General features: G+C 41.0%; 2 protein-coding genes across 8 annotated transcripts in view; one reads left to right on the top strand and one right to left on the bottom strand.

Annotated features, from left to right (window-relative positions):
* The first annotated feature begins 294 nt into the window (after positions 1-294).
* Positions 295-23,765, top strand: part of LOC118396497 (CCR4-NOT transcription complex subunit 2-like) — a 52,138-nt gene continuing 28,667 nt past the window's right edge. The window contains exons 1-2 of one of the 7 annotated variants that reach the window (XM_035790743.2): positions 295-676; positions 21,594-21,773. In XM_035790743.2, coding sequence (XP_035646636.1) covers positions 626-676; positions 21,594-21,773 — 231 coding nt within the window. In that variant the 5' untranslated portion in view covers positions 295-625. Of the gene's footprint in view, positions 677-20,036; positions 20,155-20,481; positions 20,711-21,593; positions 21,774-23,765 lie in introns of those variants that run through there. The other 6 variants (XM_035790745.2, XM_035790742.2, XM_035790746.2 and 3 more) reach the window with 6 other exon arrangements.
* Positions 692-6,220, bottom strand: LOC118396499 (leucine-rich repeat-containing protein 10-like). Its single transcript, XM_035790749.2, has one exon. The coding sequence runs from the start codon at positions 5,711-5,713 to the stop codon at positions 4,847-4,849; it is 867 nt and encodes a 288-aa protein (XP_035646642.1). The 5' UTR covers positions 5,714-6,220; the 3' UTR covers positions 692-4,846.

The raw sequence follows: 23,765 nt of genomic DNA, 5'->3' as shown, positions 1-23,765 counted from the left end.
CCACAATCCATAGGTAAGGCTGAATTCTGAAGTATTATACATCCAGTGTGATTTCAACAGATTTTTGTCAAATGAACAAATTATTGTCTTTTTAAAATGTTATATAGCAACATTCCAGCCTCGTTTAGCTTGATCTGTTCAATTATGGTATAATTCTGCTGTTTGTATTCATTTGCATCACTGTCAATTCCATACTTTTATTTTGAATGAGGGTTATTTTAGATGATGACACCTAGCTAGCTAACTATAGCTACTGAAACAGATTGTAATTTTTCTGTTTTTGGAGAAGAACATTGTTTGCATCCCTGAGCTTGCTAGCTTTTTTATGACCAGCACTGTAGATGCGCGAGACAACTTTACCAGCATCGATACGTATCAATGAATCGTTGTGACGTAAGAAATACGAGTGATGGTGTAATCAATGTGTAACAGTTACGTAAAAAATGTATGAACGTGTTAAATTATTGTGATGTGAAGTCATATTCAGGTCCTGATTGGTCAACAAGCTTATTTGACATGTCAAATAGTGTCCAAACGGCGTTCCATAATTTTTTGTCTTGGCAAATTGGGATACAGAAACTCCAAATCCATAGCTAATAAGTCAAACATCCCAGTAAGCGAAATTATGTTGATTCCAGACGTTGACATCACGTGCATTCCAGGTGCTGAATTGAAGGTTAGAAGATATATTTTTCGCCAATGGGAAAATGTATAGTTGTTTTGTAGGGTTAACTGACTGCTATTATCTCATAGAACAAAACAGATACGATCTCCTAAGCTTGTGTTAACCTCAGGTAGACCCAGTGTAGTTTTATATTCGTATGAGAAGGTTAATTGTTAATTTTTGATAAACTAATGTTACTTGAAGACATTCTGTTAGCAACTCTGTGCTTTTGTCTTGAAGCTAAAATGTCATGTGTAGCCTACAGACCAGAAAACAAACACAACTGTGTCTCCACATGCTTGAGAATTTCTGCATTATTGAATAGTGTAATGTGTTTTAGAAGAAAGGTTTCTGTCATTGTTGAATAATTGTGTTTACTGGCTATAGTGGGTACTGTGACCAAGAATGTTGCATTGCCAGCCACAACGAAAGGTAAGGCAAGGATGTAATGTGAATTGAAAAGTAGAAATCTCCCACTGGGAACACACTGGTTGAATCAATGTGGTTTCCACGTAATTTCAACAAAATTACATTGAACCAAAGTGGAATAGATGTTGAATTGACATCTGTGCACAGTGGGCTCTTTCGCCACAGCTTCTCAGACTCATTTCATATCTCGAAGTTGGAATATGGCCTTAAGTGGGGACATTACTCAAAATGTTCAAGCTGATAAATCTTCAAATCTGGACTGCCTACAGGGTCACAGTGACTCTATTGGTTTGAGTAACGACTACAAAATCACTTTAAGTAACTGTACTGAGATATATTAAGTGCAAGAGGTTTCCTCCAATGTTTTGAGTAACGACAGCACATTGGGGTTTATAGTGTTCTCTCAGGTAGCACAATATTGAACCTGTGTGTCATTTCTTTAGCTAGTCTGATACAGCTGTGTTTTTATTGTAGGTAAGAAGCTCCTGTGATAATATTAAAAACCCATTAAACACCTTTAAATCAAATCTACGGCCCTACCTGTCATATAACCTAAATGATGCATCATTCTGGATGAAAGATGTAGCTTGACTTTAAACATATATCAAAGATGTTAATCACCTCACCGAAATAAGGCTTGGCAGGTTGAGACAGTATTTCATATTCTCAAGAAATTTGGAAAATGAAGTAGGTCTATGTAAATTCTGATAACAAAGAAGTGTCAACACTGCTCTGCAAGAGCCTATGACGACAATATCTGTATACAATCCTTTCATGAAAATAATATCTACACAGCAAATTGACCAGTGTTACCAAGTGTTGATTTTTCAGTGTAACATTTCTAGTGTTGATTCAGGAGTTCATTTAACTTTCTAAGAGTGAATTTAACACTCATTGGTGTAACAGAACCCCCGGTGGTGGTGTTAATAAAAAGTGTTGAATATGAGAGTGTGATTGTGTCAGTTTTACTCTGTGGAGAGTAAAACATTCCCATCAAAACCATGCCCATCATTATAATATTTTCATGCTTACTCTACTGCAGTTAGATTTTCTCACAATTGTTTTTCATATCTGTGTTTTTGCATGTACGTTGATTGATTCATCTTATGCTACATAAAGATAAATAACATTTAAAAAATCTAAATGAATCCATCCACCTGACCGGGGTGGCATATCAAGAAGCTGATTAAACAGCATGATCTTTACAGAGGTTTACCTTGTGCTGGTGACAATAAAAGTCTACTCTAAAATGTGCAGTTTTGTCACACGACACAATGCCCCAGATCGTTCAAGTTTTGCACAGTTGCAATTAGCAGGCTAACTGCAAGAATGTCCACCAGAGTTGTTGCCAGAGAATTGAAAGTTGATTTCTCAACGTTGTTTTAGAGAATTTGGCAGTATGTCGAATTGGCTTCACAACCACAGACCATGTATAACCACGCCAGCCCATGACCTTAACACCTGGCTTTGTCACCTGCGGGATCATCTGAGACCAGCCACCTGGACAGCTGATGAAACAGTGGGTTTGAACAACAGAAGAACTTCATCACAAACTGTCAGAAACTGTCTCAGGGAAGCTCATCTGCGTGCTCGTTGTAGTCACCAGAGTCTTGACCTGACTGCAGTTCGGAATCTTAACTGACTTCAGTGGACAAATGCTCATTTCCGATGGCCACTGACACACTGGAGCAGTGTGCTCTTCATGGATGAATCCATGAACTGTACCAGGCAGATGGCAGACAGCAGGTATGGCGTCTTGTGGGTGTGCGGTTTGCTAATGTCAATGTTGTGAACACAGTGCTCCATGGTGGCGGTGGGGTTATGGTATGGGCAGGCATAAGCTACAGACAATGAACACAATTGCATTTTGTTGATGGCAATTTGAATGCACAGGGATACCGTAACAAGATCCTGAGACCCATTATCGTGCCATTCATCTGCCGCCATCACCTCATGTTTCAGCATGATAATGCATGGCCCCATGTCGCAAGGATCTGTACACTTTTCCTGAAAGCTGAAAATGTCCCAGTTCTTCCATGGCCTGCATAGTCACCAGACATGTCACTCATTGAGCATGTTTGGGATGCTGTGGATCGACGTGTACTGCAGCGTGTTCCAGTTCCCACCAATATCCAGCAACTTTGCACAGCCATTAGAGAGGTTTGGGACAACATTCCAGCCTGATCAACTCTATGCGAAGGAGATGTCACTGCATGAGGCAAATTGTAGTCACACCAGATATTGATGAGTTTTCTGATCCATGCCCCTACCTTTTTTTTACAGTATCTGTGACCAACAGATGCATATCTGTATACCCAGTCATGTGAAATCCATAGATTAATTCAATGATTTCAATTGAATGATTTCCTTATATGAACTGTAACTCAGTAAAATCTTTGAAATTGTTGCATGTTGCATATTTTTGTTCAATGTAGATTTATTGCGCCCATTGTTCCAGTTTAAATGGTTTAGGTAGTCTCTTTTATCAATGTTCCTAACCCTGATAATCATTATTAACGCAGGATGCGGGTGAATAAAAATGTTTAATTGTTGGCTGTCCTAACTCTGGCTGGATTCCAATAGAAATTACACATAATTTAGAAAACCAGCATAATATGACTTGCAGGCCTGATGTGGCTTGTAAACCAGGAGGTTCCTAACACCTCTGTGTTAGGGTAAAACTTGGCCGTCAAAGTAAGGTCTTTATGATATATGTAATGTATTGTCATAAACAGTTTAATTTTAACGATAACATTTGCCTACAGTAGGAACCCACTTGAAGTCCACAGGACTGAAAAGGAATTAATTTAACAACGATGCCTCTGTCACTAACTACTACAGTCATGGGCGTTAAGGATACAATTTACTCGAAAAGGCAAGGCACACTGGGAATTTATATTTGAGGTGTGGTTTATTGGGACGTGGCTTTCAATTAGGTATTTTTGGCCACCTGTGAGTGGAAGCGTTGTACTAGTTTAAGTGGTCTATAGTTATGTTAATAAACATTTGAGCATGTGTGCTTCCAGTTCTGAAGTTTTTATAAACTCTTACATAAGAGCATGTTACAATAAAGACTTGAAACATTATTGTAATGTCCTTAACCCAACTGTGTGACCTTGTCAAGAGATACTGAACTCTTGGTGCAATGGGTAAAAATACAAAATACGGTGTTATTGCACAACACTGAAAGTTTTAATTCCTTAACACTGACAAAGTGTAATAGTGTCAGCACTAAGCACAGTGTTCATTTAACACTCAAAAGTGTGGACCTGTGTAGCCATGGCCAGTGTTAAATTTACACAGTCAGTATTGATTTAACACAGGAGAATTTGCTCTGTACTCAATGCTATACAAACAGTATACTGCCCCCAGCAAAAGTTATTGAATAGGGACACCTGGTAGAATTTCTTCATGTCTCCGTAAATTATTTAAATTGGATAATCACCTGTTAAATTAACTAAAAACTAGCCACAATTTCATTCAAGTCTGCAGACAGTTATGTAATAGAGAACTTCATGTGAGATTTCTCCTGGAGCTTTTCATGAGGTCCATGTTTCATCATGATGGAAAACCAATTGTAATAGCTTATTATTTGTCATCTGTGTTTAGATCCATATTATTGGCTTTACCATATTTGGAAGCCAACACCATCAAGCCTGTCTGCTTGTGTAACATGCCGAGACAAATGGCCGCTCTCCAGTAAGTGCTCCACTTGACTGGCATCCTGTTCTCCAGCCTATCCACGGCTGAAGGTCAGATTCTTCCACGACCCTTTTCAAGTAGTGTGTCCAATTCTCCCTCTGAGGCAAGCTTTGTGGCAAGCTCCTTCACCGCAGTCAGCGTCTCACACACTTTCGACCCATCCTCACCATCCTCTTCATCATCTGAGCTGTCCGCCCAGCGTCCAACCCTCCTGACCCCCTCCCCGACCACAGGTGCGTTCACACAGGGGTTGTGGTTGTAGATTACCAGTTTTAACCCCTGCAAGTGGGAGAGACCGGGAAAACGGCAGATGTTGTTGCTGTCCACATCAATCACAGTCAGAAAGTGCATGGCAAGCAACACTGGCGGGAACTCAAACAGCTGGTTCCCGGCTAGCCAGATACTCCTCAGCTCCTTCAGCCCACTGAGCTCCATGGGCAGTTTGCTTATCTGGTTGTACCCCAGATGGAGGGTCTTGAGGTTGGAGAGGTCGCAGACCACATTAGGGAACTCAATGAAGCGGTTTGTCTCCAACCAAAGGGTATTAAGTTCTTTCAACTCACTCAGCTCCCGGGGGAGGCTCCAGAGCTTGTTGTTGCCCAGATACAGGATGTTAAGCTGGGGTAGCTGACACACCGCCGCAGGCAGCTCTTCGAAACTGTTGAAGTCTAAAGCTAAGAGCTGCAGCTTCCTCAGGTCCTGCAGGTCTGCAGGTAGGGTGTTCAGGTTGTTGCCACTCAGGTAGAGCTTGACCAGCTCATTGAACAGGCACGCAGCCATAGGAAGCCGACGCAGCTGGAAATTGCTCAGGTCTAGTGTCCGATCAAGAGGCATCTCCTTTAGGTCGCCCACCAGGAAACGCTGGCAGCGCTCGGAGGGAATGAAGGCCACAGCGCCACGCATGACGTTCCCCATCATGAACACCCTGTCCTCAACCTGATGCTGCCCCTCACTCACCTCTGATTTAGCCGCAGAGTTGAGGGAGGAGTGAGGGGCTCATGGAAGAAAGTCCAGGAATGTCCATTCCTTATCTTTCATGATTACTTAGCAATATAAGCTGTCAAGTCTGTTGCTACTTTATAGAAAAAAACAAGAATAAAACATGAAATATCACACTATATGAGTGAATAACTTACGACTTGATTGAAACCCTGAAAGGCAATTCCAATGTCAAGCTACCGGTCCATGCATCAGCCAATTCTGTTGTGACCCCCACAAAACTGGAGATTATACTTGACGGTCTCTCAAAAAACACAGACTTCCAAATTATGTTTGCCAGCGTTCCCCCAAATAGTGGTATGCCATTGTTGTATCCCACATAGTGAAAGTGTTGCTGATATTCCCATACCCTTGCACAGACCTCTGTTGGCTCTCTCTCTGTCTGTCTATGGTTCTGAGCTTTGCCTCTCAAGCAAAAGCAAATGACGAGCTGCTCACTCCTCCCCATTTGTGCTTAATGACTTTTCCCGTCTTCATAACGGGAGAGAGCGGGGGGTGGGCTATGGTCTACAGAACAGAATGTAGTCAGTTGATAAGTGTAAGAGGTGTTAAATAAAGAAAGCACGGGAGGTCATCTACATTCCGTCCGTATACAAGCCCTCACACAGCCTGTGATTCATACCTTTAACATCGCCACACAAGTGGCCATTCGCCCTTCACTATGATGTGCAGAATTTGTGACTGTTAGCAGAGGCTGCCTGTCATGTTTCTGAGCTATGGCACAGTGTTGCAGGCAGCCATGTGAGAGAGCCAGAGAGTGTTTTGGCCAAACTGGAAAACCAGTAAATCATCGGGTGGTTTGAAATGTTTGCTGTAGGGAGTGGAAAATGAAGTAACAGCCTCCCAAAAAAAGTAAAGCAGCGTATGACGGGGGTGTAAATGCCAGAGTGGTCTGGGCTTCGTCAACCCCAGGTTAGGGAGTCCTGTCTGCTTCGTTCACATTGACTTGGTGTGAGCTGTGAGTGTGTGAGGTCCCACTCACAGCTCACACCAGCATGGTCTAGCTGACCAGCATGGTCTAGCAGGTCAAGCTGGTCTGACCAGCATGGTCTAGCTGGTTATGCTGGCAGACCAGCCTTCCTTGTGTTTTTCACTGGCAGACCAGCCTTTGTTGTATTTTGCAGGTGACCAGCCATTGATGTGTTTTTGCTGGTGACCAGCCTTCATTGTGTTTTTTCTGGTGACTAGCCTCCGTTGTGTTTTTGCTGGTGACTAGCCTTCGTTGTGTTTTTGCTGGTGACTAGCCTTCGTTGTGTTTTTGCTGGTGACTAGCCTTCGTTGTGTTTTGGACATTGGTGACCAGCATAAGCTAAAGGAAAGCCAGCATCAAGTCCCATTATAGTGGTTTGCAAAGTGATGTTTAATTTCTTTTGGAATCCAGGCAGAGTGGATTCCCACAATCAGCATTCAAAATGACTGCTATGGTTAGAAAGATAAATATATGAGACTAGCTAAACAATCTAAACTAGATTAACCATTTCAATAACAGATGCAATATATCCAACTAACAGATTGAATTTGTTTAGAAAAATGTCAATTATTTATCTTTGTGTAGCACAAGATTAATCACTCAATCTACATGCCAAAACAGATATTGAAACAAACAATTAAAAAAATCTAACTGCAATAGAGCATGCTGGGAAATATGATAATGCTGGACATGGTTTCGCAGACCAGCAAAGTGTGCATTACTTGGGAGTCAACATCACTTGGGATTTAAACTCACAACCTCTCGGTTGCCAGCAACCTGACATTCCTGCTGCACCACAGGATCTGTGAGTACGATAATGAACCCCCTGGAGTTTTTAATTAGCACAATACAATTAGCATAATACAAACGAATTAGCATAATAAAAACATCCCGATCAATATACATCTGATTATGCTAGAGATATCAGTTTATTTGAATGGGCTGTGTCTCAATCTACCACATCAGCAGACATCAGCTTTCCGCAACTGCAGTTGAAGTTGGCAGAACTACAGCTGGTTATTATCAGAATAGGAGTCACCCCAAAAATCGGTCTTCTCACGAAAACGTCTGTAGCATCCAAAAGGTTTGGACTACACACTGATATGACCCCACCACCGAAAGTTGAGAATCTCACAAACACGTACATGCCGGATTTGCTCTAGGATACCCAGAAGCATCACAAGACTCATATGAAGGTAGCCCGGTACCAGTTTTAAAAAATGTATGGGAGTATATATGGAAGTAGAGGTTAAATATGGGGGAATATATATATATATATATATATATATATACACTACCGTTCAAAAGTTTGTAGTTACTTAGAAATGTCCTTGTTTTTGAAAGAGAAGCACCTTTTTTGTCCATTACAATAACATCAAATGTATCAGAAATACAGTGTAGACATTGTTAATGTTGTAAATGACTATTGTACCTGGAAACGGCTGATTTTGAATGAATATCTACATAGGGGTACAGAGGCCCATTATCAGCAACCATCACTCCTGTGTTCCAATGGCACATAGCATTAGCTAATCCAAGTGTATCCTTTTAAAAGGCTAATTGATCATTAGAAAAGCCTTTTGCAATTATGTTAGCACAGCTGAAAACTGTTGTGCTAATTAAAGAAGCAATAAAACTGTCCTTCTTTAGTCCTTCTCCAGATGAGTATCTGGAGCATCAGCATTTATGGGTTTGTTTACAGGCTCAAAATGGCCAGAAACAAATAACTTTCTTCTGAAACTCATCAGTCTACTCTTGTTCTGAGAAATAGAGGCTATTCCATGCGATACATTGCCAAGAAACTGAAGATCTCGTACAATGCTGTGTACTACTCCCTTCACAGAACAGGGCAAACTGTCTTTAACCAGAATAGAAAGAGGAGTGGGGGGGCCACAGTACACAACTGAGCAAGAGGACAAGAACATTAAAGCGTCAAGTATGAGAAACAGAAACCCCACAAGTCCTCAACTGGCAGTTTATTAAATAGTACCCACAAAACACCAGTCTCAACGCCAACAGTGAAGAGGCGACTCCGGGATGCTGGCCTTCTAGGCAAAGAAAAAGCCATATCTCAGACTGGCCAATAAAATTAAAAGATTAAGATGGGCAAAATAACACAGACACTGGACAGAGGAAGATTGGAAAAAAAGTGCTATGGACAGACAAATCTAAGTTTGAGGTGTTCGGATCACAAAGAAGAACATTCATGTGACGCAGAAAAAAATTAAAAGATGCTGGAGGAGTGCTTGACGCTATCTGTCAAGCATGGTGGAGGCAATGTGATGGTCTGGGGGTGCTTTGGTGGTGGTAAAGTGGGAGATTTGTACAGGGTAAAAGGCATCTTGAAGAAGGAAGGCTATCAATCCATTTTGCAATGCCAAGACATACCCGAACGGCGCTTAATTGGAGCCAATTTCCTCCTACAACATGGCAATGACCCGAAGCACAGCACCAAACTAAGCAAGAACGATTTAGGGTAGAAGCAGTCAGCTGGTATTCTGTCTATAATGGAGTGGCCAGCCTATCACCGCATCTCAACCCTATTGAGCTGTTGTGGGAGCAGCTTGACCGTATGGTACGTACGAACTGCCCATCAAGCCAATCCAACTTGTGGGAGGTGCTTCAGGAATCATGGAAGCATCAGATTACCTCAACAAATTGACAACTAGAATGTCAAAGGTCTGCAAGGCTGTAATTGCTGTAAATGGAGGATTCTTTGACGAAAGCAAGTTTTGAAGGACACTCTTATTATTTAAATTAAAAATCATTATTGTCAACGTCTTGACTATATTTCCTATTAATTTTTAAACTAATTTCATGTATGTTTTCATGAAAAACAAAGACATTTCTAAGTGACCCCAAACTTTTGAACAGTAGTGTACACAGTTGAGGTCGGAAGTTTAAATACACTTATGTTGATAACAACTTTGCAAACGCTTGGCATTCTCTCAACCAGCTTCACGAGGTAGTCACCTGAAATGCATTTCAATTACCAGATGTGCCTTATTAAAAGTTCATTACTGGAATTTCTGTCCTTCTCAATGAGTTTGAGCCAATCAGTTGTGTTGTTACAAGGTAGGGGTGGTATACAGAAGATAGCCCTGTTTGGTGGAAGACCAAGTCCATATTATGACAAGAACAGCTCAATTAAGCAAAGAGAAACGACAGCCGATCACTACTTTAAGACATGGGAGTCAGTTAATCCAGAAAATGTCAAGAACTTTGAAGGTTTCTTCAAATGCTGTCGCAAAATCCATCAAGTCTGTAGCCATGAAGTGCTTTGAAAGGCTGGTCATGGCTCACATCAACAGCATCCTCCCAGACACAATAGACTCACTCCAATTCGCATACCGCCCCAACAGATCCACAGATGACGCAATCTCAATCGCACTCCACACTGCCCTTTCTCACCTGGACAAAAGGAACACCTGTGTCAGAAAACTGTTCATCAACTACAGCTCCACGTTCACCATCATAGTGCCCACGAAGCTCATCACTAAGCTAAGGACTGTGGGACTAAACACTTCCCATCTGGTTTGTGCTTAGTGGGACTATAATTTGTTTTTCAACAGGACAATGACCCAACACACCTTGAGGCTGTGTAAGGGCTATTTGACTAAGAAGGAGAGTGATGGAGTGCTGCATCAGATGACCTGGCCTCCACAATCACCTGACCTCAACCCAGTTGAGATGGTGTGGGATGAGTTGGACTGCAGAGTGAAGGAAAAGCAGCCAACAATTGCTCAGCATATGTGGGAATTCCTTCAAGACTGTTGGAAAAGCATTCCAGGTGAAGTTAGTTGAGAGAATGCCAAGAGTCTGCAAAACTGTCAAGGCGAAGATTGGCTACTTTGAAGAATCTCAAATATAACATTTTTTAAACACTTTTTTGGTTACTACATGATTCCATGTGTTCTCATAGTTTTGATATCTTCACTATTATTCTACAATATAGTAATAGTACCAATAAAGAAAAACACGTCAATGAGTATGTGTGTCCAAACGTTTGACGGGTACTGTGTATATATACACATTTAATGATCCTTCTTATATCTCTAAGATATGTGTCACGGTCGTCATAATGATGAGACCAAGGCGCAGCGTGAGTCGAGTTCCACATAATTTTAATAATCCGAAACTCACTGAACAAAACAACGACCAAACCGCTACTGTTGTGCACTCAGGCAACTAAATGTAGACAAGATCCCACAACACAAATGAGGAAAATGGCTACCTAAATATGATCCCCGATCAGAGACAGAGATAAACAGCTGTCTCTGATTGGGAACCATATAAGGCCAACATAGACATACAAAAACCCTAGACATACAAAAACTAGAGTACCCACCCTAGTCACACCCTGACCTAACCAAAATATATAGAAAAACAGAGATATCTATGGTCAGGGTGTGACAATATGTCAAACATTTCAAAACAAACTTCTTTTGTTTATTTTTTGACTATCTGTTTGCCATGTATGAATATGTTTTTTAGTGCGTTTTCATGGGCTACTAGCAGTAAGACCCAAATTCGATTTTTAATCAAGTATTGTGTTTTATAATTGTTTACATCAAGTAAAGTGGTTTTGTCGGACAATTATTGACTTGATTCTGGGCAACATTCAGCAAATTGCAGAACTGTATTCCTGCCATTAAATCTGTGGCCAACCTCTGTCATGCCCACAGACCTGGTGGCGTAGCAGGAAATGCAGGTCATTAGCACCCAAGAATTTGTGAGTTCAAATCCCAAGTGAGGTATAGTCTCAAGTAACCAGCATTCGGCAGTAACTTATTGTTGTTTAACTTATTTTCACTACAATATGTAGCCTGTAGTGTATGCTTGAAATGGTTTTTCCAATTTAGATAGTTTAGGTCAGGGATGGGCAATCTGAATCTCTTCATTCAAAGACTCAATCAAGGACACTCTTACTGACTGTTGTGGCTGCTTGGCGTGACGTATTGTTCATCGTTCTAACCCTGGCAGTTATTCTGAATGCAGATTGTTGGTGAATAAAAGTTGTTGAATATCCACACTCAGGCTGGATTCCAATAGGAATTATGCGACTTGGTGCTGGTTTTATTATTTGTTTACTCATCAGTCTACACACCATACCCCATAATGAGAAAGCAAAAACAGGTTTTTAGACATTTTTGCAAATGTATTAAAATAAAACAACTGAAATTCCTTTTATACATAAGTATTCAGACCCTTTGCTGTTTCCATTGATCATCCTTGAGATGTTTCTACAACTTTATTGGAGTCCAGCTGTGGTAAATTCAATTGATTGGAGATGATTTGGAAAGGCACACACCTGTCTATATGTTGACAGTGCATGTCAGAGCAAAAACCAGGCCATGAGGTCGAAGGAATTGACCGTGTGTCAAGGCACAGATCTGGGTAAGGGTTCAAAAAAATGTATGCAGCATTGAAGGTCCTTAGGAACACAGTGGCCTCCATCATTCATAAATAGAAGAAGTATGGAACCACCAAGACTCTTCCTAGAGCTTGCCGCCCGGCCAAACTGAGCAATCGGGTGAAAAGGGCCTTGGTCAGGGAGGAGACCAAGAACCCGATGGTCACATTGACAGAGCTCCAGAGTACCTCTGTGGAGGTGGAAGAACCTTCCAGAAGGACAACCATCTCTGCGGCACTCCACAAATCAGGCCTTTATTGTAGAGTGGCCAGACTGAAGCCACTCCTCAGTAAAAGGAACATGACAGCCCTCTTGGAGTTTGCCAAAAGGCACTTAAAGGACTCTCAGACCATGCAAAACAAGATTCTCTGGTCTGATGAAACCAAGATTGAATTGTTTGACCTGAATGCCAAACGTCACATCTGGAGGAAACCTGGCACCATCCCTACGGTGAAGTATGGTGGCTGCAGCATCATCCTGTGGGATGTTTTTCAGCAACAGGGACTGGGAGACTCGTCAGGATCGACAGAATCGAGGGAAAGATGAATGGAGCAAAGTACAGTGAGATCCTTGATGAAAACCTGCTCCAGAGTCCTCAGGACATTAGACTGGGGCGAAGGTTCACCTTCCAACAGGACAACGACCCTAAGCACACAGCCAAGACAACGCAGGAGTGGCCCAGCCAGAGCCCAGACTTGAACCCGATCAAACATCTCTGAAGACACTTGAAAATAGTTCCACTCCCTATCTAACTTGACAGAGCTTGAGAGGATCTGCAGAGAAGAATGTAAGAAACTCCCCAAATACAGGTGTGCCAAGCATGTAGTGTAATACCCAAGAATACTCAATTCGGTAATTGCTGCCAAAGGTGCTTCAACAAAGTACTCAGTAAAGGGTCTGAATTCTTAAGTAAATGTAATATTTCTGTTTTTTTATTTTTTATTTGCAAAATGTTAAAAAAATAATGTTTCTGCTTTGTCATTATGGGCTATTGTGTGTAGATTGATAAGGGGGAAAACGTTTTTATCCATTTTAGAACAAGGCTGTAACGTAACAAAATGTTTCCGAATGCACTGTATGCTGGTACACTGGTGACCATCAAAACACAATGAAGGCTGGTCACCAGCAAAAACACAATGAAGGCTGCTCACCAGCGAAAACCTAACGCTGTTTTTATCCAGCAGGGGCTATGGATACATACTGTGGAACCAAGCCACAGCTGGTGGCTGGTGCTAAAATGAGCTTCTAGGAAATGTTCTTTGATTCTGTTTAATTTCCTTTTTTAAGACGATTAAGGTGGGATTTAATCAGAGCCGGATTTCGTACTGTAGTGTGAGTTTGAGCTTGCTTTTGGTCACATATGTGATTTCATTTGTACTTACTGCACCATGTGCATGGGAACCACATTCAGTTACATAACCATGTCACGTAATTCTCTGCGAGCTGGAAGGTGGTATCATCTGCTGTCTCGTTAGTACAATCTGAAGTGGGACTTTTCTACGTATTCTCCTATACCTTTATTAGGGTATATTTTCCAACCAGATAAAGGGCAGGAATATAATGTCCCTTATCAAATCAATCAAATCAAATCAAATGTAATTTGTTACATGCTTGGAAAGCAACAGGTGTAGACTAACAGTAAAATGCTTACTTACATGTCCATATCCAATAATACAGAGTTAAAGATGGAGATAAATAAATGTCAAAAAAAAAAATAGAAATATTGACACCAGGAATGAATACACAGTCCAATAATGAATGACAATAATGATTCAAAATGACATGGCTATATACTGGAAGTACCAGTACTGAGTCGATGTGCAGGGGTACGAGGTAATTGAGGTAGCTATGTACACATAGGTAGGGTTAAAGTGACTTGGCAACAGAACAGATAATAGATTGAGCTGTAGCAGCAGTGAATGTGGTGAGTGTGAAAGTGTTTGTGTGTGTGTGTGTGTGTGTGTGTGTGTGTGTGTGTGTGTGTGTGTGTGTGTGTGTGTGTGTGTGTGTGTGTGTGTGTGTGTGTGTGTGTGTGTGTGTGTGTGTGTGTGTGTGTGTGTGTGTGTTATGTGTGCATATGTAGTATGTGTGTGTTTATGTGTGTGGGTAGAATCCAGTATGTGTGCATAGAGTCAGTGCAAGAGAGTTAGTTCAGAATAGGGTCGATGCAGGTATTCCGGGTAGCCATTTGATTAGCTATTTAGCAGCCTTGTTTAGCAGTCTTATGGCTTGGGAGTAGAAACTGTTCAGAGTCCTATTGGTTTTAGACTTGGCACACTGGTACTGCTTGCCATGCGATAGCAGACAGAACAGTATATGGCTGAGTTCCCCTACTGGTGGCTCGCTGGCTGAATTTGGTCCGCGGGTGGTTTTATTTGGGCCCCCAAGTTTTCAGAGCAAAAAAATATAATTAAAATGTTTTCAAAATAAAGTAAAACGTGTGTAAAATGTTCATTGTTGAACATCAAAGACACCAGGAATTCAGCTCCACGTGGTTTTTATTTAAGAAATCTGTTCCCAAGTATTCCCACGCATAATAGAGAGACACGTGATCGTATACAAATGTAAGCAACGTTTGAAATTGTTATGTTTTAGTCAAACATTATATCTGTTTTAGCTTCTTGCCGTCAATTTGCAGTCAAAAAATTGTGAATCTAGTTGATTGTCCCTGGCTTTGGTGGTTGGAGTTGTTGACCATTTTTGGGGCCTTCATCTGACAACGCCTAGTACAGAAGTCCTGGATGCCAGGGAGCTCAGCCCCAGTGATGTACTGGGCCGTACTCACCACTAGAGGTTGAGCGATTATGATTTTTTTTATACCGATTATTGGAGGACCCAAAAAAGTTGATACCGATTAATCGGCTGATTTTTTAAAATGTATTTGTAATAATGACAATTACAACAATACTGAATGAACACTTATTTTAACTTTTTATAATACATCAATAAGATCAATTTAGCCTCAAATAAATAATGAAACATGTTCAATTTGGTTTAAATAATGCAAAAACAAAGTGTTGGAGAAGAAAGTAAAAGTGCAATATGTGCCATGTAAGAAAGCTAACTTTTAAGTTCCTTGCTCAGAACATGACAACATATGAAAGCTTGTGGTTCCTTTTAACATGAGTCTTCAACATTCCCAGGTAAGAGGTTTTAGGTTGTAGTTATTATAGGAGTTATAGGACTATTTCTCTCTATACCATTTGTATTTCATATACCTTTGACTATTGGATGTTCTTATAGGCACTTTAGTATTGCCAGTGTAACAGTATAGCTTACGTCCCTCTCCTCGCTCCTACCTGGGCTCGAACCAGGAACACATCGACAACAGCCACCCTCGAAGCAGCGTTACCCATCACTCCACAAAATCCGCGGGGAACTATTCCAAGTCTCAGAACGAGTGACATTTGAAATTATATTAGTGCGCACCCCGCTAACTAGCTAGCCATTTCACATCGGTTACACTAGCCTAATCTCGGGAGTTGATAGGCTTGAAGTCATAAACAGCGCAATGCTTGAAGCACAACGAAGAGCTGCTGGCAAAACGCACTAAAGTGCTGTTTGAATAAATGCTTACAGGGCTGCTGGTGCCTACCATCGCTCAGTCAGACTGCTCCATCAAATCATAGACTTAATTATAACATAATAACACACAGAAATACGAGCCTTAGGTCATTAATATGGTCAAATCCGGAAACTATTATCTCGAAAACAAGACGTTTATTCTTTCAGTGAAATACGGAACCGTTCCGTATTTTATCTAACGGGTGGCATCCATAAGTCTAAATATTCCTGTTACATTGCACAACCTTCAATGTTATGTCATAATTACGTAAAATTCTGGCAAATTAGGTGGCCCAAACTGTTGCATATACCCTGACTCTGCGTGCAATGAACGCAAGAGAAGTGAAACAATTCCACCTGGTTAATATTGCCTGCTAACCTGGATTTCTTTTAGCTAAGAATGCAGGTTTAAAAATATATACTTCTGTGTATTGATTTTAAGAAAGGCATTGATGTTTATGGTTAGGTACACATCGGGGCAACAGTCCTTTTTCACAAATACGCACCGCATCGATTATATGCAACGCAGGACACGCTAGATAAACTAGTAATATCATCAACCATGTGTAGTTAACTAGTGATTATGATTGATTGATTAATTGTTTTTTATAAGATAAGGTTAATGCTAGCGAGCAACTTACCTTGGCTTACTGCTTTCGCAGTAAGTGTAATTAGAGGCAGCTGGTTAGAGCGTTGGACTAGTTAACTGTAAGGTTGCAAGGTTGAATCCCCGAGCTGACAAGGTAAAAATCTGTCGTTCTACCCCTGAACAAGGCAGTTAGTTAACCCACCGTTCCTAGGCCGTCATTGAAAATAAGAATGTGTTCCTAACTGACTTTCCTAGTTAAATAAAGATTAAATAAAGGTGTAAACCTTGCAGTTGCTATACTAAGTGGTGATGCAGCCAGTCAAGATAATCTCAATGGAGCAGCTCTAGATCTTTTTGAGGATCCGAGAGCCCATGTCAAATCTTTTCAGACTCCTGAGGGGGAAGAGACACTGTTGTGCCCTCTTCAAATCTGTGTGGTTGTCTGTGGACAATGTTAATTCCTTAGTGAAGTGGACACAGAGGAACTTGAAGCTCTCGACCCGCTCCACTACAAACTCATTGATGTGCGTGAAGGCGTGCTTGTTTGTCTTGCTGATGTTGAGGGAGAGGTTGTTGTCCTGGCAGTGTGGTGCCAGGACCTCCTCCCTATAGGCTGACTCATCGTCATCGTTGATCAGTCCTAACAATTGAAGATGGTGTTGGAGTTGTGCGTGGCCACACAGTTGTGGCTGAACAGGGAGTACAGGAAGCGATTAAGCACACACCCCTGATGGGCCCCCGTGTTGAGGGTCACTGTGGTGGATGTGTTGTTGCCTTCCCTCACCGCCTCGGGGCAACCATCAGGAAGTCCAGGATCCAGTTGCAAAAGGTGTTCAGTCCCAGGGTCCTTGTTCTTGGTGATGCGCTTGGAGGGGACTATGGTGTTGAATGTTGAGCTGTAGTCAATGAACTGCATTCATATGTAGGTATTCCTTTAGTCCAAGTGGTTGAGGGCAGTGTGGATTGCAATAGACATTGCGTCATCTGTGGATCTGTTGGGGCAATATGTGAATTGGAGTCAGCCCAGGGTATCTAGGATGATGGCGTTGATGTAAGCCATGACCAGCCTTTCAAAGCATTTCATGGCTACAGATGTCAGTGCAGCCTTTCAAAGCAGGTTACCTTGCCGTTCTTTGGCACAGGGACTATGCTGGTCTGTTTGAAGCAAGTTGGTATTACAAACCGGGTCAGGGATAAGTGTCAGTGAAGACACTTGCCAGCTGGTCAGGGCATGCTCTATCAATTTAATTCAATTTAACGGCGTTATTGGCATGGTAAACAAATGTTAACATTGCCAAAAAAGAGTGGAGTAGATAATAAAAGTGAAATAAACACTAAAAATGAACAGTAAACATTACACAGAAGTTCCATAAGAATAAAGACATTTCAAATGTGATATTATGGGTATATACATTGTTGTAACGATGTGCAAATAGTTCAAGTACAAAAGGGAAAATAAATAAACATAAATATGGGTTGTATCTACAACAGTGTTTGTTCTTCACTGGTTGATCTTTTCTTGTGGCAACAGGTCACAAATCTTGCTACTGTGATGGCACACTATGGTATTGCACCCAGTAGATATGAGAGTTCATTTTTCAAATTCGTTGTGGATCTGTGTGATCTGAGGGAAATATGTGTCTCTAATATGGTCATACATTTGGCAGGAGCTTAGGAAGTGCAGCTCATTTTCTATCTAATTTTGTGGGCAGTGGGCACAGTCTGTTTTCTCTTGAGAGCCAGGTCTGCCTACGGCGGCCTTTCTGTTATGGTTTTCTGGTGAAAGAGAGTCGGACCAAAACACAACGTGGTTATTTATAAACATCTTTAATAAAGATGATAACAGAACAATATACTTATACAATACAAGAAACCGTGAAAAACCAAAAACAGTCCTAACTGGTGCAAAACACAGAGACAGGAACAATCACCCACGAAATACCCAAAGAATATAGCTGCCTAAATATGGTTCCCAATCAGAGACAACGATAAACACCTGCCTCTGATTGAGAACCACTCTAGGCAACCATAGACTTTCCTAGACTACTTAACTAAACACAATCCCATAAACTACAAAACCCCTAGACAAAACAAACCACATAAATCACCCATGTCACACCCTGGCCTAACCAAAATAATAAAGAGAACACAGAATACTAAGACCAGGGCGTGACACTTTCTCATTAGCAAGGCTATGTTCACTGAGTCTGTACATAGTCAAAGCTTTCCTTAAGTTTCGATCAGTCACAGTGGTCAGGTATTCTGCCACGGTGTACTCTCTGTTTAGGGTCAAATAGCATTCTAGTTTTCTGTTTTTTTTGTTATTTTTTCCAATGTGTCAAGTAATTATCTTTTAGTTTTCTCATGATTTGGTTGGGTCTAATTGTGTTGCTGTCCTGGGGCTCTGTGGGGTCTGTTTGTGTTTGTGAACAGAGCCCCAGGACCAGCTTGCTTAGGGGACTCTTCTCCAGGTTAATCTCTCTGTAGGTGATGGCTTTGTTATGGAAGGTTTGGGAATCGCTTCCTTTTAGGTGGATGTAGAACGGCTCTATTCTGGATTTTGTTTTATGTTGTACACTGAAGATCTCCAGCCCTCCTCTATGCAGCACATTACTCTTCATCTGGTGGCTTCTGACAGGCAGAAATGCAGTACTGACTGATGAAGGAGAAAATGTGGGCAATATGGTGGTCCCTCCATAGAATGTAATACTTTAGATATATTGGAGAGGACAACATTTGTTATCCAATATGCTCTTAACCGATAGGCCTATAGCACAGATGAGTTGATACAATGTGTCATGCATACCACATAGATAGAACAATGGAAAGATGATGAACAATAAGAATACTGGCAGATGCTTTAAAAGAGGGGTTGGCAACAACCGGCCAGTAAATTGAATTTCCTTTTGGGTTAAAAAGAAGATCACCAGGAATTCAGTAAAGATAAAAAAAAAAAAATAGAACATCTGTTTCCAAGTATTCCCACCAAAAAGTTGTGGTTGTGGTCAATTTGCAGTGTACAAATTATCATTGGGCTCCCGAGTGGCGCAGCGGTCTAAGGCACTGCATCTCAGTGCAAGAGGTGTTACTACAGTCCCTGGTTTGAATCCAGACTGCATCACATCCGGCTGTGATTGTGAGTCCCATAGGGTGGTGCACAATTGGCTCAGTGTCGTCCGGGTTTGGCCACGGTAGACCGTCATTGTAAATAAGCGTTTGTTCTTAACTTACTTGCCTACTTACATTAAAAATATATATTAAAAAATACAATTATGTTCTGGCACCCAGGCTCGGACAAAAATCTGCCTTGTGGCTGAATTTTGTTGTCTAGCCTGCTTTAAAATGTGATAAATACAAATAAGTGGCAACACTTTTTAAATCCTTTAATGGCATAGGTGACGGTGATTCGTAGCTAGTGAGTGACACATATCAATATGATATGGTGATACCATATATCTAGGCTACTACTACTGTGATATCATTCCGAGGGGTCATTGCCAAACCTCTATGTTTTGAAAATGACCGAAGTGGGAGTGGCTTTTGTTTACCTACTGAGTTTGTTGATGCACTGATCATTGTCTACTACAGATTAGTGAGGTGAGTTCCCACAACAATATATGTAACTACAAAAACAACATTGCTGACTATTCAAATACATTCTGAGTATTAGCCACGTTGTACCCACATTAGTAGAACGTTCATAATTTGTGTGCGGAAATGATTAGGTTGCAGAGAGGTCAGAGGGTAAAGGCTATTCACCCAGGACTCTCGATTGTAGAATACACAGCCATCTTGGATCTACGAGCAGAAGGGAAATTAATGCGGTGAGGTTTTTTTTATTTATTTTTAAAAATGTCCACCCTCCCCCACCCAAATATAAACCCGTTTGGTCCGAATCAAATCGTTACATCACAACACATTCATCTTTGTAGTCCTTGCCGTTCGGTATGTTTTGGACCGGTTCGTGGATTTCAATTCGAATGGTCTTATGTTTTTGTCTGTGTGGCCGCTAGCGTGAATTGAGACCGAGAGGTAGCTACTGGGATTGGGAAGTGGATAGGAGGCAAAGTAGGCCCAACCTGCACATCACTCACTACCTATGGGCAAACAGACAAGGGCTGTCACGGCTAGTTGTTGAAGCAAACTTATAATCAGACTCACGCTGTATTGGTAGCTAGTTAGCTCAATTTAGCTAGCTAGGACATAAACAATCAACTGGCGTTATTAACGTTAGCTAGTTAATAGCTATAGCGTTAGCTAGCTCGCTTGTCTGAGTCCTGTGACCCACATGCATGACTCAAATTCCATTGCATTACACCGGCACACCAAGCCACCTTGCCGGACCCCTTCGTTTCTCGAGAGTTATCTCTCCTGCAACCGGTACATATTTTTTGCGTCCCTCGATTCTGCTCGCTTAACTTGATAGGTTAGATAGCTATTTAGATATTTCTGTCTTGATTAGCTACGTAACTTTGTTAGCCACAACATGCTGAAGCCAAAGGATAAACAACCAATGTATCCAGTCACGCGAGAGTGGGTGGCTGTTTAGCTAGTTAGCCAACTACACTAAATATAATGTGGCATGTTCATGTTGATACTCTTCCCCCTGAGGCTGCACTACTAAACTGGCAGCAAGCATCTTGCTAGCACAACAAGCATCTTCCTAGTTTTGACACCAGTGGCAGAGATGACCCCATTCAATGTGGAAATAATGAATGTGTGTAGGGTCATTTAAATATCAATAGCTATGTCTCCATGTTCACAAGGTGAGAATGTGTCAGAGGGTTCTTAGATTGAAGGAAAATTTGGTGTGGAGAATAACTGGAATCGGTTGTGAACTTAAGAGGCACCTGAGCAGAAGCTTGTTGAATTGTGCTGAGGCAATGTTGCACAGATGCACACAGTTTTTGTATGTTGACCAATGCAATGAAACAGTGGAAAATCAACACTTTTTAAAAGTGATTATAATTGTTTTGCTGTAAGGCACACTGTATGAGCACATTGTGCAATGTGTGTGGGCGTGTAGTTGTCTGGTGGTGAGGTTGGAGTAGTTGAAACTGAAAGTCTAGTAGATCATCGTCATCGGACTAACTGTAGGCTCCTGCATAACTGTTGTGTTTTCACTAAAGTCCTGTCCATGATAGTTAAAAAAAATCTGATATGAACAATGTTTTGTCAATAAATGGATGCAGGCATATGCTGGTTGAGAAAGCCTTTTTGGAGTTGAAATGGTAAAACCTCTTCTTTCATCTCACTTCTGCAGGTGACAAACGGAATGTTCAGTGCTACGAGAAAGAAGTTTGTAGAGGGGGTCGAAAGTGACTACCCTGATGAGGGCATGTACTACAGCCAGCCGTTGCCGTTCTCACATAGGTCGGACAAAGACTTAAGCGCTCTGTCTGCTCGATCACACGTCCCTAGTACAGCTCCCTTTGAACTTGAAGTAAGTACAAAACATTTTCACACGTTTCTTCTATAATTTCAATCTGTTTATGCATATTTGTCATATTTAGTGCGATTTAGGTTACTCCATTATCCTACACTACCCTCTGTGTTTATTTGGACTGCGAAGCTAAAACATTTAATGTGGCTCTATACTCTAGCGTTTTGGAATTGAGATCAAATGTTTCATATGTGGAGACAGGACAGATGTCACCTTTGATTTGAGGGTATTTTCACACATGTCTGTTTGGCCAGGGCCCTGATTATATGATATTGTCACCTAGGTGCCGGTACGATATGTGTTATGATTCTAGATGTATTGCGATTCAATACTGTGATTTTTTTTTTTTTTAAATGTTCCAAGCATATTGCTCACCACACTGTATGTCTGCTGCAGAGGGACAAAAGAGCCATGAGAAAAACAAGATTTGATCAGTCATGGAAATAAAAGGGCTGAAAACAAATAGTCTCCCTATTTAAAAAGAAGATGGAGAACAAGCTGTGAAGGAAAGATCCTGGAGTTTTGGTGCAGGTACAGCCAACTAGCGCAAAACATAATATTGCGATATTGTCACAATGATACGAAACGCTATGTCGTCAAAAATAATATCCTGATATGTAACTGCATCGCAGTTAAAGCAGACATTGAATATCCCTTTGAGCATAGTGGAGTTATTCATTACACTTTAGGTCGTGTATCAAAACACCCAGTCACTACAAAGATACAGGTGTCATTCCTAACTCAGTTGTGGGAGAAGAAGGAAACTGCTCAGATATTTCACCATGAGGCCAGTAGTGATTTTAAAACAGTTACAGAGTTTAATGGCTGTGATAGGAGAGAACTGAGGATGGATCAACAACATTGTAGTTACTCAACAATACTAACCTAATGGACAGTGTGAAAAGAAGGAAGCCTGTACAGAATTAAAAAAGATTCCAAAACATGCATCCTGTTTGCAACAAGGCACTAAAGTAATACTGCAAAAATGTGACAAAGCAAATAGGGTTGTTCCTAATGATCAAAAAAATATCGGTCGTCTGTTTGTCAATTTTTAAACGTGTATTTTTCAATCTATAGACACACCCTATGTGTTTGAATAAAATCAACTATATGCCTTGAGATTGTCTGACGCTTTAAGTGCACTGTTTGATTAAATAATTATGACACAAGTGACTCGAGGGAATCTGATGGCCACGCTGTGTAATAAAAAAAAAATATATATATATTTATTTATAGTGAGTGACTGGCATACCCTTTCCTCCCTGATTCAGTGAAAAGACAGCACAGCTATGTTTATCACACTTTGTGCTGAGGCAGCAACATCTTTTTAGCCATTTCGTTTATTTCTTGTTTCTCTGACTGAAAAGTTCTGTTAATTGAAATCACTAATTTGTTGAGGAAAAACATCACCTATTCCCTCAACCCTTGCAGTCTTTACGTGAAACTGGGGTGGCAGGTAGTCAATTGCACGCTGCCTCAACCTGAGACATCTGTGACATTGTGTTGTGTGACACAGCTGAACATTTTAGGATGGCCAATTATTTCCCCCAGCACAAGGTGTTCCTGTGTAATGATCTTGCTGTTTAATCGGGTTCTTGATATGCCACACCTGTCCGGTGGATGGATTATTTTGGAAAGGAGAAATGCTCACGAACAAAGATAAATACAATTTTTGCGTGTATGGATCATTTCTGGGATCTTTTATTTCAGCTCATGAAACATGGGACCAACACTTTACATGTTGCATTTATATTTATGTTCAGAAAAAAGGAGGGTATAGGAGCAATCATTTTGTGAGTATTATGAGTGACAAACAGGTGCTGTTAGATTACAATATTATTTTTACTGACGATGAATAACTGTGATGACATTAACAAATGAATGATTGTTTGATACATTAGCATATATATTGAAGTATAAGCCTAACTAAGTTACAAGACCACATAATGACAAAGCGAAAACAAGTGTTTAGACATTTTTATAGACGAGGCA

The sequence above is a fragment of the Oncorhynchus keta genome, chromosome 17, assembly GCF_023373465.1.
Source record: "Oncorhynchus keta strain PuntledgeMale-10-30-2019 chromosome 17, Oket_V2, whole genome shotgun sequence".
In the NCBI taxonomy this organism is placed as follows: Eukaryota; Metazoa; Chordata; class Actinopteri; order Salmoniformes; family Salmonidae; genus Oncorhynchus; species Oncorhynchus keta.
This window is presented reverse-complemented; position numbering and strand designations above follow the sequence as displayed.

What these genes read in the sequence shown, in the direction of transcription:
- LOC118396499 (XM_035790749.2), bottom strand. Translation starts at nt 5,713, where the DNA reads ATGATGGGGAACGTCATGCGTGGCGCTGTGGCCTTCATTCCCTCCGAG.